At 43.9% G+C, this 14,714-nt stretch overlaps 1 protein-coding gene across 12 annotated transcripts in view; it reads right to left on the minus strand.

Moving 5' to 3' along the window:
• Positions 1-14,714, minus strand: part of FNBP1 (formin binding protein 1) — a 95,281-nt gene that overhangs the window by 26,879 nt on the left and 53,688 nt on the right. For all 12 annotated transcript variants that reach the window (XM_021414247.1, XM_021414254.1, XM_021414253.1 and 9 more), the window contains 2 exons: positions 4,570-4,698; positions 2,713-2,859 (listed from right to left, as the gene is read on the minus strand). In XM_021414247.1, the coding sequence (XP_021269922.1) occupies positions 2,713-2,859; positions 4,570-4,698 (276 nt within the window). The remainder of the gene's footprint in view (positions 1-2,712; positions 2,860-4,569; positions 4,699-14,714) is intronic.

Here is a 14,714-nt window from a genome sequence, read left to right on the forward strand (position 1 = left end):
GCCCATTTTGCTAGTGGGCACGAGGCAGAACTTTGTCATTTTTAAGCTGCAGAGAATAATGAGATCCTTTCCAGGTATCGTTCTAGTTCTCAGCACCATCTAATGAAATAGGGGCCTTGAAAAAAAAGCAGTCTTCAAGAATCATGCTGGCAACTACAGCTGGCAGAGCACGCAGAGATGGCTGCAGAATGGAAGCCTGCTGTCAGCAGCCTGCACTCCCAGAGTTTCAATCTAACCACAGAACTCCATCCTGACCCACAGCTGTGCTGCACAGGTCTGATACTGGCAACCACACAGGTTCATAAATGCCATGGAAACCCCTGGGTTGGTCAGTGTTCGTAATACACCCAAAGCTCAGGCAGGTACTCGTGTGAACTGCAAAGCTGTGCTTCCATTTTGTTTTTCCTTCGTAAAATACTAACGTCGTGCCATCAGCTGGAAAGGTTTTACTGACGGCAAAAAGAAGTTGCAGAACTTGCAGGTTCTTACATCCTCTCAGCTAGGGCTGACTCAGTTTGGTACGAGGTAAAGCACCAGAACTGGTGCTCTCTCTGTAATTATTTTCTTTCTGACAAATACATCCTCTGAACTTGCTGTGGCTGTTACATTTAAAGGCCTGGTTTCTGAACTGAAGCAACCACACCACCAGCAGAGCTATTATTTACCCTCTCACTTTCCTTAGCCAACTCTGTACGTGATAGCTGGGTAGAACAAGCGACAATAAAACCAAATACCAGTCAGGAGCTACGTAAGAGCTCCAGGTGCATCACTGCCTTTTCTCAGTATCAGAGTGTCTGAGCCCTTACACCTCAAGTTCAGCTACACTGTGTACTTTTGTTTACCATTACCAGATCCTTGAGATCTCCTCCCAGCTGGGAAACACGTGTCTGTGTGAGCCCAGAGTTTCACATTAAGCTCTTCCTGCTCAGCGGGCTCTCGGTATTGCTCACCATTGTACTAGTTATGTTATCACATCTGTCCTCGCATTCAACTTGCCTGGAATCTGACCTCATTTGCAAAGCTGACTGCAGCTCAGATATAGCTGACTTTCCCATCCAAAAACTTTCAGGCTTGGAAGAGATGAGTAAAGGAGATAAACCTCAATTTAAATCTTTCAAAGAAAAGAAACTCTTCTGATAGCAGCCTAAGAGCCAAAATTTGCTTCTTAACATTTTAATGGGTGAGGTGGGAAAGGTCTGCTGCAGCAGTTTGCATGACTGGCTGAAGGACAACAAGATGTTCAACTGCCACTGTCTGCACCTATGGCTGCCTATAAAGTGGTGGGATACACATCCTAGAGAACGCAGGAACAAGCATAGCACTTTTATTAGAATCAAGGTGAGAAACCACTGTTTCAGAGGCATAAAGCCCTTAATGATATTTTAAGAAAAGCCTTTACGGACATTACTGTTTCCCAGACAGAACAGGCTCGATCTTTTGTAGTTGTTCAGTTGTAACAAATGCAGTTAAGTACATTTTTGTTAATATTTACAGAAGGCCACTAAGCTATCAATGCTCGCAGCACCTTTTTCTGATGTCACACTTGTGCCTGTGAGCCATCAATCTGACACATCCGTGTGCAAGAGACCAAGCTGAGTACAAAATTCATTCTGGCCCAAATACTCAGCTTAAGTGGTTTGCATGTTCCACTCAGACCATGCTGGAAGATCTGAGCACAGTGTAGGCACGGCTATGAATCTCTCCCCGGAGTGATTTTCGCCATACAGCACCAGGAGTTTTACCCCAAAAAGGGTACATTGTTCAAACATGGGAATCTGTGCTCCTTCTCCTACCCCAAAAAGGAAACAGTAACTTTCAGATTCCTTGGTTTCCCATGCTGCTCCCTGGGAGAGCAACCGCCGTGCAAAAGTAGGGGATTCATTTCAAAACCTCAGCCTCAGGCTTGTGCTGCCAATTAACTGCAGTCTCCGGGCTCTGGGCACTGAATAGCTCAGAAAAGATTCCAGTGAAAAAGATGTATGGGAATTTCAAACAGACAGCAAGACACATGCTGTTTGTATTTGAAGCGCTAATGCGATCCATGAGAAGGGCAGAAAGAGCAGGCACAGGCTGCATTTACAAAGGGAGCAGATCATTCTGAAAACAAAATAGAAAACACATTTGCCCTTGTGCTAACCGTACATCAGGAAGCTCCACTGAACTCCTTATCAGCCTTCATCAGGGAGGCTTATTTTTACAATGATGATCAGAAATTAAGGCTTACGAGAACTCATTTACAGATTGCTTGCAAGTCTCAATTCCTCAAATGAAGAATTTAAAACAAAGTAGAAATTTTGCCAGAACTGCTGCAATGATTTATGAAGCCAACATTTCAATTACTTCCATTATTAGAAGAGTATAGAACTCATCTGAATAACAACTGGTGGTGATTAGATACCTGGAATAATGCCCATCATTCTCCTTATTCTGGGCAGAATGCTAATCTTCAATAACAGTTATTTCAAGAAGTCATTATCCTATCAAAAGGAGAGAATATTCCTAAAGGAAAAGAAAGCTCGGCATTTCCTGATGTTAAGTAGATTTAGGAAATAATCTGCCTCAGACAAAGCAGTTTGGGACAAGAGCCTATTATTTGTTTTAGTTCCATGACTATAAAGAACTCATGCTGCAGCTTGGACCCAGCATTTAAATCTCTACACACAAAGCCATCAGTACTGAAGATGACAACAATACAAGCAACATAACACTTACGTTCTTGTGATCGACTGATTCCGCAGCCTTTGTTATTTCATCCAGACACTTTCCAATGATAGGGATCACTTGGCGGTCAACGTCTGCAAAAGTCTTCATGGATTCACCTATCCTCACAATTCTTCTTTCCTCCATCTCTTGTATTTTCTAAAACAAGAGATTTCATTCAGATCACATATCACTAGTCACTTCACAGTTTCAAACAATGTTTCTCCCCAGCATACACTGACTGCTTTAAAATGCATGGTTTAAATACACATATATATATTTTAAGAGCAGACAAATTAGGGCAGCTGTTCTAACAAGGCAGTAATTGGCATAGTTTCTTCAAACATCAAAATACCATTCTAGGAGCAATCCGTGTTACTGTTACAGGGAATTTATCAATTAACTTTGTATGTTAGAAAATGCTGATCTGTCAAAATCCCAGCTTTAGACATTTTGTCGGAATAGTACTTAAAGCTGTTGACATGATTTCTGGAACAAGAAAATGTCTTTTATTTTCTTAAACACATTGTGAAAGATCTTATTTTCGTTCCACTGAAAATTTTTATTCCCTTGGATTCCTGATTTCCCCGTTCCCCTTTGCCTCAGAAGATGATTTCTGGCCCCATACACCGTACTGTTTACACATCTGCTTCCCAACATGTGCTCCCTGTTCCCCAGTGGATTCAGTGTCAAAATCTCCAGCATCTACTGCAGGGACCTCTGATTTAGAACAGAGGGTAAGTGGATGTGGCATAACACTATTAAGACAGATTAGAACAACAAGATACAGAAGGGCTTGAACAAGAACTGCCTGTTTCACGTAAGACTGCAGGAATCTTACAGAACGCTGCCAACCTAAAAATCCTCAATGCCTTTACTAACCCACAAGCAAAAACAACAATTCAATAGTTAAAGGAAGTAAACTCTTTACAATATATCTGTTATTTCAGCAGCCAAAACAAAGCACCAGAGTTTGTTAGTTGGCAGTTAAAAGGATGTGCCTGCACAACTTGCACGCTCATCTACAAACCAGAGCATTCACTGCATTTAGTGTTAAATAGGTCTGCAGACTTTTATATGTAATGCCAGGCATAATTTATCTGAAGATAGTGGCTTGAAATGCCATGAGCAAAGGAGAAGGTCTCCATTTAGCTAAGATGCTCCAGTTACGAATAAGAAAATGCCTATTTGCACTGCAAGGATTAGCTATTTCTTATCAGATGATAAGCATGTGACATTTCCTCTCCTTAAAGAGGCTGCATGTTCCACTTTTTGACTCTTATGACCCATTACAATGGAACAGTCATTTAGAACTTATGCTCTACAGCATTAATCTCTCTTTGTTCAGCCATGCACACTGATAGCTTTTTTGTTCTCTACTGTCTTTCTTTAAGCATCATAAGGCAGTCAGCAAGTGTCCTTAAATTCTTTGACATCCACTATTACAGAATTATTGGGGTTTAAATTTAACATCTGCGACGTCTGATTTCAAAACAGGTTATAAAGGACCATGAAGCTTTACAGATGTAAGGACGCCCCAGCTGCCTCCTGCTCCAACAATGCAAATAATGCTCTCATTCCCCAGCTGCACAGACACAAGAGCTTAATACAGCAAGACTGTGAACAATTCTAAAGACTATCGTAATCTGTCATGACAATTCATTGTTGCCTTCCTTGTAAGAGAAGGGCACAGCTCTTCAGACCAAGCTCTCCATCTCTCGTGTAGGCAGACTGCATACAAAAATTGCTAGTGGGGACAAAATCACCAAATAAAAGGCAAGATCAAAGAACTGAGCCAACGTGCAACGCATCCCTTGGCTTTTATCACGAGATTCAGAACTTCTCTAGAACAGTGTTAGTGAGCTTTACCTGGAAGATGTTTGGTATGTGTGTGTAGTAATGGTCATGCTGCTCACTGTTGAACTTCTGTAGGGTGGAAGAATATTCTGCTTTGCTGTCTTCCGCCATTTGATGTCGCAGCTGGGCTTGTTGTCTTGCCTAAAGAAATGTCAAAAGAAATTTTAACCTATACCACTTGGAACCAAATGACATTGTGTTACTTGTCTTACCATCCTTACCAGTAGGCAGCACAGAAATATTAGCATGTGGGTCTCTGAACGCTTGCACTTTTGGCTTACTCTTACCCACAAACATTTGTGAACCATTGTGAACCCACGTAAGTCCGCAGCGTGCACTGCTGGGATTCAATTCTCTTTCTTCTGTTCAACATGGCAGGGCCTTGCCTCTCTGTCAAACTCTCTTATATTCCTGCCTATTCCTACAAGGCTTTAAAATTCCATATTTAAGTGAAATTGGTCACAATCTGGCACATGAAAGACTTGCTTTCCTACTTTGCCTAAGTGATAGCGCTCACAGATCAGATGCATCGTCAGAATGAACATCTCCAGTCATTTTCTATCTTCACAGAATAAACATTCTGCCACCGACTGAGCAGAAGGCAGTGCCAATTTCCTCTGGCTAGCACGTGTCCCTTGATGCTTGCAGCTGCTATCCTTTCCTTGTGTTGCAATATGTTCCTTCTATGAATCATTCTGCAATCAGAAACAGCCTCTCTTCATACTACATGTCCAACTTTGTACCACTTTTGTCCCCCCAGTACCCTCCTTAGGGGCAGGGCCTTTTTCAGGACACTTATGGGCACTTCTTCCTCCTCTGAAAGCTCTGTTGAATGTCACATCTTCTCTTTAGCACACCGCTTACCTGTTGGCTAGCAGTATGTTTTGAAGATAGCGGAGGGACAAACATATTTGTCTCATTTCACATGCCTCAGCCAACATATTCACAACAAAACATCTTAATTCATGCTTCCACCGCACTCTCTGCAAAGTCTTATCTCCACTTCCTTGAACAGAGCTGGCACAAAGTATGCAAGGAAACAGGAGCCTGAGGAGCAGCTGAGACACAACTCCTTCCTATTTTTACCCACGCATTTTTGCTTTGCTACCCAGCATAGCAGAGCACTGGGCAATTACCCTTCTTCTTTTTGCCTAGAACAATCTGTCCCCGAGTGACCTCTCATATTTTCAGATTTATCTCCTTACAGTTCTCCTTCCTAAGGCCTTCTGTTATCCATTTCACTGCCCAACATTATTCCCTAGCTGCCTATCCCATCTGTTTATTTTAGCTGCCTTTTCTTTCCCTGTGGTTGGCCTTCATACAGAAGCTCTTCCTTCTCTCCCCTTTCTGCATAGCTCCCTGCACCCCTCTGCCTTCACTCCCTGCCCCACGGTCACCTGAGCCTCGAGGTCCCTCTCATGCCCGTTCACAACTGGCATCCATCCCTCCATCCAGGCTGAGTTCCCACACACCCCCTCCATCTCAAACACTGTCCCCAGCCCCACAGGAACCTGCTCCATGGCTGGGGACCAAACCCTTGTTGGAGTGGTCAGAGGGATCCCGGCCATTTGGCTTTGGAAACCTAGCCCATCCTGCTCACACTCCTTTTTCAGGCACTCACGGTTTCCTCACCCTGTGCTGTCCACCCTGCCAAGAACAGAGCTACAGGTACTCAGCAGTATTCGGTTTCGATCACTCCCTCAAGTTTCTGAAAAACCTCTTCAAGAAAGAAGACAGACTGCTTAAAAAAACCCAAAACACTTAAAAACACTTTTTGCTATTTCAGGGAAAACAACGCAACAAATAATATGCTCTAAGAAGTGGGCTCCCATTGAAAACAGTTCAGAGTGGGGTTATTCTTTGAACTATTCCAGGCAGACAATAGTTTCCTGACAATAAATCCATGAAATATGAAATCACGGAACATTTTAGTAATCCTAACTGGAAGAGAACAAATTCTGCCAGAAGGTTTCAAATCTCAGTTTGCAAAGAAATAGGCTTCCCTTCCATTTGTCCTGCTCACACATCTCACCTAATAACTTATTTTGACTCAATTCAGTTTTGTTTTGTTTTGTTTTTTTTTTTTTTTTTGCAAGTGCTGTCAACTGAAGTAGTTTCCTAGATCACCTTTCTCATTCTTTCTACAAAGATAATAATCCAAGCACAATGACAAAATGCTGGGCACTGAATGCAACACAGCAGGTGAAACAGCAGCAAAAAATGGGAAAGACTGTAACTATTACTAAATAAAAACATATAACTAAATAAAAGCTTTCCTGGTAAGAAAAGCTTTCAGCTTTGCTTGTTCTCCAGGAGCTCTAATTGTCCACCAGCTCCTGCAACAGAAGCATATATAACATCAACCAAGGAGCCGTAGCGATCACTGTTCTGCCCAAGTGCTCTATATGATTTATTAAATGTTATCACAACACAAAACAATATAGCCTTGCACTACAAGCAAAAATACACCGGCAAAACAAAGTCAGCCACAGAAAGGCTGAGAGCTGCAAGAAGAGCGCTCCAGCCTCTTCCTCAAGCCCCAGCTGCTGGAGATCAATATTCATTTGCGAGGACCAGTCTCTTTGTCTACCTAAGAGCAACCCATTGTTTGAACTGACCTCTATGGAAGGCCCAGCCCCACTTACACAGCTGTCTTTTTACTTATTTAAGTAGCGCGACTCAGGAATCTGTCCCTCGACTCTACTGTTGAAACCAAAAAACAAGGACTTCACTATGACATATTCCCAGGCAGCCCCAGCAAACATTCAGTTCTTCCTCATGAGCAACCTCATTGGCTGGGTATGAGCAAAGTCACTCTGAGCTGAATGCACACAGGAGTAGATGCTCTGTTTCCAAAACTATCCTAACTGGCCCCAGCTAAGGGAAGGCAGGGGATGAATAAGTAAAATTGGGTACATTCCAAAACCACAGATTTTTGTATGAGAGCCCCAGTGACGTTTTGTTTCTGCTGGCCATTTAATGCATTTGGCAAGCTTCAAACAGCTTAAATATTTTTCCAATGAGGTATTTGGTTCTTAAAATAAAAATACAAAGAAGAAGTCTAGAATTTTTTTTATTACTTCATTTGAGTATGTCACTTACTCTAACATCATCACATCTAGCTGTAAAATACAATTCAGTTAGTCCTAGATTTCTGTTTCCTGCTGAAGCACAATGTTTTATCAAAAATGAGCTGATGACCTTTAAGGTTCATGTTCAGTGTAAGGGATACAGCAGCCTGGAGTGCACAGAGTCACAGGAGCTATTTCAGGAGTACTTTACACTTGAGCTTCACGGAAGAACATACTTTTGCTTTCTTATTGCTCATCTCTGAAGCTGCATGCATGCAAAAATGCTACTCCTCAGGCTTTAGAATTCATGATGAAATGCCTACTCTGAGCAGTATTCTCAGGAGGAAAGGCTTTGGAATACCTTGTCTCTGGAAAACCAGACCTTGCTTTCAGGTCGGAGGATGACCCTGTGATCCAGCTTTCAGTCGGCACACTTCTCTTAATGGGGCTGGGATCATGGAGCAAGAGCTCAGCTTTCCAGCACCACATGCACAGTCACTATCTTGACCAACAGATTGCTGGATCACTCCTGATTGTAACAGAAGTTCAGACCAGGTACTTGTAATGCTAGGAAAAAAAAAATCCCCTCCTCTTGAGAGGAAGAATAAATGAGGTCACGAAAATAAATAAACAAATGAGGCCGCTTGCAGCAGTATGAAAAAGTAGGAAAAAAGCATGTCCATTAAAGGGATTTGGGGAGAGCAGAAAACGCTCTTCTTTGTGAAAGGTGCTCAGGTTTTGCACGTATCTGTTAGAGAAATTCATACCCCCCAGGCCCCCGAGAGTGAGCCTCTGTACCGTCTTATTTAGGCCCCAAATAAACACGTGCAGTGTATATAAGCATAACCAAAGTCTGTTTTTCCTTTGAGGTAATTCTTCTCTGAACTCATATTGCAGCAGTAAAACCCAGAGGTCACATATGCTAACACACTTCTCATCAGCATGAGCACTCCTAGCAATGAAGGACAGCCCAGCATCTGCAGCACCATTAACCCTGCAGCAAGTGTGCTGGTAAGCTTCAGGTTTCCACTGTCACAGCAATTCAGATTTAAACACCACCTTACCAAAGCAGTATTTTCTATAACTAAACTCAGAAAAAAAAACCTGTATGTAAAGGAAGCATAGGAGAAATTTCAATATATGCATACGCACACACACAACTTTCTGCCATTCCTGTCTCCAAAAGAAAAAAGAACGAAGCATATTTCGCTGATAACAATTTGGTAAGACACATTCCAGAAACAGCAAGATACTCAATAGACACACTGTCTTTTGGGTTTACACAGACAAAAAAATGCAGCTCCTCAAGGCTGTGATGGTGGGAGTGATATGAATAACTGAAAAGGGCAGAAAAAAGCTTTGGCTGCTATTAAGCTGATTCACACTGAGTGGAACAGTTCAGCTTCTCAGCTGCTGCTCTGTCCAGGATGGCAGAGTTTCCAGTCTAAACGCTGGGGCAGCTTGCTTTCTTCTGCCCCCTCTTTTTCAAACACCAACAAACCCAGACAGCATGTGAGATGCATCACTTGCCAAGCCACTGTCTGCCAAAATAGATCCGTCTTTGGGAAAGCCAAGAGCAGACTAAAATGCAAACACAAAAATCCACCCCTCTCCGACTGCCCAATCCCTTCAAAATAAGTTAATGATAAAGGCAGACTCGAGCACTTGACCAGTCTCAGGAATGCTCTCGATGGCTCACAGATTTCTCAGCTGCAGGCTCTGGCCGTCCCTGCCCCGACGAGCTCACACTGCTGCTCTCTGCTGTCAGTGGGCACCAACACCACCAGCAGCAACGCTGGCAGCATTTGCAGAAGCATTAATAACAGTGGGAATCTTGCCATAGGCTCGGACACTGGGCCAGGATTGCAGGCTTTGATTTACGTAGCCTCCAAGTCAAGCTCCTTTGTTTACTATTTTACAATAACCAGTTTGGTGTCTCTGAATTGACAAGCAAAAAAAAAAAAAAAATTGCTTTCCTGAAAGCAAGAAGGCAGAATGAGACATGCAAAATAACAGATGGGAAAGGACAAAGAAAAGTCCTCACTTTCAGTACTAAAAGGAATAGAAAAAAAAAATCTGACAACCCGTGGATCCTTGAAAACCTTTGGCTGAACAAACTATACAAACGAGCAAAGAGCTGAGGTGATGGAAAATCTTCACAGTCTTCTCTCAGAACTGTTATCTCGTGAGCTTGCAGGCCACCTCATTCTGCCAGCTGATAGCAATGCACATTAATAACAGTTGTACTAAAGCAACAAACCACCACCAGAACTCTAACGAGAGAGGAGCTGCATGAGCAGAGCTGAGAGCAACACAGCACACATGCCACGCAAGGACCTAGCTCTTAAACTGCACTGGTCCCACCTGCACTACCAACAAGAACAGGATTGCAGCTAGGACTCATCTAGCTGTGTCAGTCCTCTACTTACAGGGCCAGTTCTGCAACAAGATCAGAGGCAGCTGCAGCTGGTTAATGGAGCCCCACAGCTAGAGGTTACGCAGAATCTCGTGTAAATGGACAAGCCCAAGACTTCAGTGGCCTGGCTTCAGACCTCAGTTCTGTGGCAGACTCCCTTGTACAAATGTGAGTGCTGCATTTCCCACACATAAAACAAAGGTGCTGCTATTTCTTTTCTATGCCATCCAATCGATCCTGTCAATTTAGTGTGACAAGCCTTCAGAACCATCTACACATTGTGTAAGGGGAGACCATTACGTAAGAATTGAGAACAGCAGCAAGCACAGCTGTGTTATGCACCAGAAGTACATCAGGACACAGCTCCAAGGCTCTAGAGGAATTACTGTGTCCTGAATCTAGAACTTGGTCTCCTTCCACGGCCATTCTCATGCCACAAATACTACATGTGCAAGCTGCCTGGCCGACCAAACGGTGAAATGTGTGAGTTGGTCAGATGGACAAATCTCCATGGGCCCCTAGCAGCCTGCCACACTGCCTGCAGAAACACAGCCCCACCAGGATACCTCTAAATAAATAAATAAACCTCATTTGTTACAAAAGAATTAAGTGTTTGCACAGTGGGTGAAAGGATACTTGGAACTGAGCGAGGAGATTGCCAGAGAAGCATTTGGAGCATTGGCTGACAGCTTCAATCAATGATTCCTGGAGGTCTGTTTAGTTCTAGTAACAAAAGCAATTATACGCTGCAGTATATAAATGTAAGTATGGAATATAACTAATGGAAATTATTTCAGGACTGTATAATACATCTGTTAGATCATACTTTGCATACTGGGCATGGCTGCAGTCATCCCTCTCCAACAAAGATTTTACAAACACTGCCAGTGCAGAAGGAATGGTTAGGGCTGGAGAAAGCTTCCAGATGAATTTACTAGCCTTAAAGCCCAGCTTTATGGGTACAACACATGCTCTTACACTGAACAGCTTACAGACTATTAGCCACATTCCGAGGCGTGCTTCGTTTTCCCCCAGTACTTCCACAAACAAAGAAATCTGTCAAAATATTTTTTTTGACAGAATGAAGAATGGCTACAGAGAAGCTTTTCAACCACATAGCTCGAGCTAATTGCTTTGCATTAGCTAAGAATGCCAGTTACACTACACTTTCAATTCTAACTGCAGTCGATCCTAATTCAAAGTTGTTCCTAGCTCTCCCCTTCACAGCCCTGCCTGGCTCCATTTAGCAATCCAACTCCCAGCAGAGCTGCACTGTTATGAAACTGTCAAATTGCCACGTAGGGCATTATTGCAGAGGAGTACCTCAGAGAGGAAACAAATTCAATGGGTTTCCTTATCCTATACTAAAACTGACTGGTGCTTCTGTTTCTTCATCTCCTAACACCAAATACAGTGCCTGTATGGGATTCAAAAGGATATTTAGCATGTTTTGCAGCTAATGCTGCTGCAGTCATCAACTCTTTATACCAGAAATCGAAGCTCATAAGCGAGCCACAGTTCCAAAAGGGAAACAGCTGCTGTATCATCGCAGCGTGCAGCTGATGGCAGGTTGTAAACAAGGCTTACACTACCAGAAATGCAAATGCAGTCCTAAGGGACTCCCTTCACACTGCACTGCCGATTAGGAAGAGGCAGTTCTGAATGGAGATCGGGGTCTGCATAAACCAGGGAGATTATGTTCGTGTCAACCTGATGGCTTTAAATCATGCTGCCCAGAAAAGATTGCTCTTGAATTGCTCAGAATTTGGATCTGCTTCACAAGCAGCGATACAGGAGGGTTCAGGCAGTGCTGTCAGTGGGCAAAAAGGAAAGCAGCTGCCTAGTGAGCATAATGAAATCTCACCATCACGCAGAGAACAAGTCTTATGTAGTGTCCACCTCTCCCAGTAAGAAACGCACAGGCGAGGGCCCTCTGGAGCTGTGGCCAGGACTAAGCCGTGCTCACTGCGCCCATGTGTTTCACTGAGACACTGCTGCTGCACTGCTGTGAATTCACAGCACACAAAACACAAGAGGAAAGCCTCCGGAATCATTCATTACAGTAAGTAGAAGTATTCACCACGCCAGCGACACAAACACTGCAGAGTTTTTCCAACTTTTAACATCAGCTTCCTGTGGCACTCCATTTCCCAAGTGTAGGTCCCTTGAGCTGCTTAAGCAAGGGAGACAATACAATACACCCCACTGCCAAGGAGCAGATGACACAGCATGTCCTGAAAAATAGGGCTCATTAAGTAGCCATGCTCTGCAGCAGGGCACCCACCACCCCTGGCTACGCTGCAGCTTACTGCCCACAGTCTCCATCAAGTAAAACTTCGTAACAGTTCAGCACAGAGCTGGAGATGCTTGCTCCGGTTTGCCTGCAAGGTTTCAGCGGTGCACGCTTCCTCCTGCTCTGCCCTCTGACTAAGCACGCTGCAAACAGTATATGAAGGTTTGCACTGATGCTATCAGTGTGTTACGATCGGAGATCTCTCTGGGGGCCCAGCTCGGCTCATCCTTCACTGTAAGGATCTGTAAATTCTTAATGAGGAGATTTGCGTCCTGCAGGGCAGCAGCCTGGCTGCTGGAAAAGTGCTTTAACACCTGACAGCAGAACTGCATTTGCGAAGGCAGGAAGATCAACTTATTCCAAGAATCTTCCAAAGTATCAGTATTTCTACATCTGTGTTTTGTAAGGCATTGCCAATGGTTCAACTCATGACTTTCCAATGCAGTGTAGAAGGACATGCCTGCTGTGGATAAGAGGGGCAATGCAGACTATGCTGCATTTAAAATTGCCCGTGCCCAGCTGCAGTAAGCATGTAAGAAAGCAGAATCACTGAACCTCCTTCAGTGCAGGTTCAAGACTTACTGAAGGCGAGTCAGTAAAAAACACAGAGCAAAATAAAAATCCCACCCCAAGTATTTAGCAATGTTAGGACCTTACTGACTTTTAAGAACTGAGGTCAAATTGGCACTTTAAGACTTTCACTACCTTGTAGATAGACAAAACATTTACGCCAATCTTAAAACCACTTAAAGTGCAACCCTCCTAACATATCAGGAGCAAAGAAACCAAACCAAGTGGTTAGCCCTGGCTTTAGGGCAGCAGCCTGGGAACTCATGTACACCTCATTTTCTGCTATGCACAGCTGAAGTTCTTTTCTGGCAGAACCACTACCTAGACCCCAACATACAACTGCTATTCTTCAGCAAAGAAGGAGATTCTGCCTGACACAGAGAACCTCAAACTGCCGTCCTCCCCCTCAGCTGCTGTGCAAATGGAGAGGCAAGAAGCGTCCCATCCCCTTGCATGGTTGGCCCCAGCCACTTCCTCCCTAAAAATCAGATTTTGAAAAATCGACTTTGAAAATAAGCCTTCAGAAATAACCACTTTTTTTGTTTTATTTTTTATTGCAAGAAGCCTGCAAAGGCACCGCTGGGTACCACATTATCCCATAAAGATGTCAGCTTTTTAGTGATTGCAGCTCTAAAGAGAAGGAACAAACAATAGAGCACTTCCTTATATGTACACTGACTCTGCGCTGGTGACAGAGACCATTTCCCCAAATGGTCAAAAAATTGAAGCAACTCCACTGTGGTTTTTTGAAAGAGAACTGCTTTAAAAGCACACATCCCACTGCGATCCCAGTGAAGCTGAAGCTCACAGTCACACCTACAAGCCTTCCCAGTATTTTCATCAGCAGGTTACACCGTTTCCTTAGTTTATGATAATATTTTCGCAGTAGAGCTGCTTGCAACACAGCAACTCTGACTTTGCTAAACTGCACTGAGAAAACCTTTGTGCCAAACTGCACATTCACTCTTAAATTAACATTCCCTCTATGAATGCTGGCTGCTAGCAATTTAGAGACTCGGTGCAAACACAGGAAGGGGAACTCGAGGGCAGAACCCCCTCCTCTGATTCCACTGCTGCACAAAGCCCGTGAGCATTGCTGCCACCTGAACACGGCCCCTTGGCTCCACGTTACCAACACCAAAAAAGGAAACATCAGGAAGCAAAGCTGAACTCCAGCTCCCTTAGATCAACCGCAGCCTGGCTGGCAGCAGAGATGAAGACAGCCACAGCAGACACCAGAGCAGCACAGATGGCACCGCGTGCTGTGTGTTGAACCGGAGCTGGCTCCCCTGGAGCAGTTTGGGCTTCGGGGTCGGATGCTATTTTGCTGAACAGTCCTGGAGAAATAAGTGGCAAAGTCTTCTCTGTTCAATTCTGTACCATCAGTCTGCTTGCTCAACCCTAGCAAACTGTAATACTGAGAGCTATCCCTTCAGCAAGGCCATGTTAAACGCTGGTAGCTGGCAGCACTACTGAGAGAATTTCTTCCTGCGGCTGTCAAAGGCTATTGCTATTTAAAGATGGGTAGATGCGAGCAGGTTAGATCCTCATTCAGCTGAGCACTAAGTGCATTAAGGATCTGAGGCAACATATTTTTCTGATCGCATCTGTCATTGTGATCACTGCAGAATTTTAATTCCATTACTCGGTAACGCACAATACAAAAAATAGCTCTGGCGCCTGCTCATATTGGCAGGTGCAAGCTAAAGCAGCCAAGGTGTCCATCTCGAGCCCAAGAAACGAGGACAACCTATCCTGCTGCCTGCAGAGCACCTCGGTCAGCCAAAGCGAGCGGTGGTGGCTCTGA

Source organism: Numida meleagris, chromosome 16, assembly GCF_002078875.1.
Source record: "Numida meleagris isolate 19003 breed g44 Domestic line chromosome 16, NumMel1.0, whole genome shotgun sequence".
In the NCBI taxonomy this organism is placed as follows: Eukaryota; Metazoa; Chordata; class Aves; order Galliformes; family Numididae; genus Numida; species Numida meleagris.